This window comes from Fulmarus glacialis, unplaced genomic scaffold, assembly GCF_000690835.1.
Source record: "Fulmarus glacialis isolate BGI_N327 unplaced genomic scaffold, ASM69083v1 scaffold11112, whole genome shotgun sequence".
Classification (NCBI taxonomy): domain Eukaryota; kingdom Metazoa; phylum Chordata; class Aves; order Procellariiformes; family Procellariidae; genus Fulmarus; species Fulmarus glacialis.
The window spans coordinates 28,103-28,680 of record NW_009198456.1 but is presented as its reverse complement, the minus strand read 5'-3'; the positions used below and the strand labels follow the sequence as shown (position 1 = coordinate 28,680).

Here is a 578-nt window from a genome sequence, read left to right as displayed (position 1 = left end):
TCGCGGCGCAGTCAGGATTGGGCTGGCGCATCACCAGCGAAATAAACTGTTAGAAAATAAATTGAGTTCGGAAGTTGACTTGATGCATTTGAGGAGGGTGGAGGGTGGTGGTCCTGAGCAGGAGACCCTCAGCAGCTGGAAGGTCGGAGCTGTAGCTCCCGGGAGGGGTGTCCCCCATCCCCGTTCTCCCGAGCAGTGGGGTGCAGTGTCAGGCCAGGCACGAGTCCACGGAGGCAGTGGGGCTGTTTGTCTGTCCTTCCCCACCCCTGCGCTGCAGTAGTGAGCTGCGAGGCGCGTTTTCCCGTCTCCCATCGGCACAGACAAGCCAAGCCTGGTGGGAGTCTTGTGTGGTAAATACTTTTTACTGAACCGCGTTAATCTTGTGTCTCCCATCCTGCAAGGTCCGCTGTCTGAGGTCTGTAGCATCTTTTCCCGTCTTCCCCTTTGCCACCTGCCGCTCTCCTCCCCAGATCTCCTGGGAGCAGCCCCCGCTGACGTGCGCTGGACCTGCCTGGTGCTTGACCTCCACTCCATCCTCTCCCTCTACCTCAACCGCCGTTACAGCCACCTGAAGAGCG

The 578-nt window shown here is 59.3% G+C and overlaps 1 protein-coding gene across 1 annotated transcript in view; it reads left to right on the top strand.

Annotated features, from left to right (window-relative positions):
* Nucleotides 1-470: 470 nt before the first annotated feature.
* Nucleotides 471-578, top strand: part of WDR90 (WD repeat domain 90) — a gene marked incomplete at both ends in the record, with an annotated part of 27,570 nt that continues 27,462 nt past the window's right edge. Inside the window, 1 exon segment of the mRNA XM_009572911.1 lies at nucleotides 471-577. Within this exon segment, the coding sequence (XP_009571206.1) occupies nucleotides 471-577 (107 nt within the window).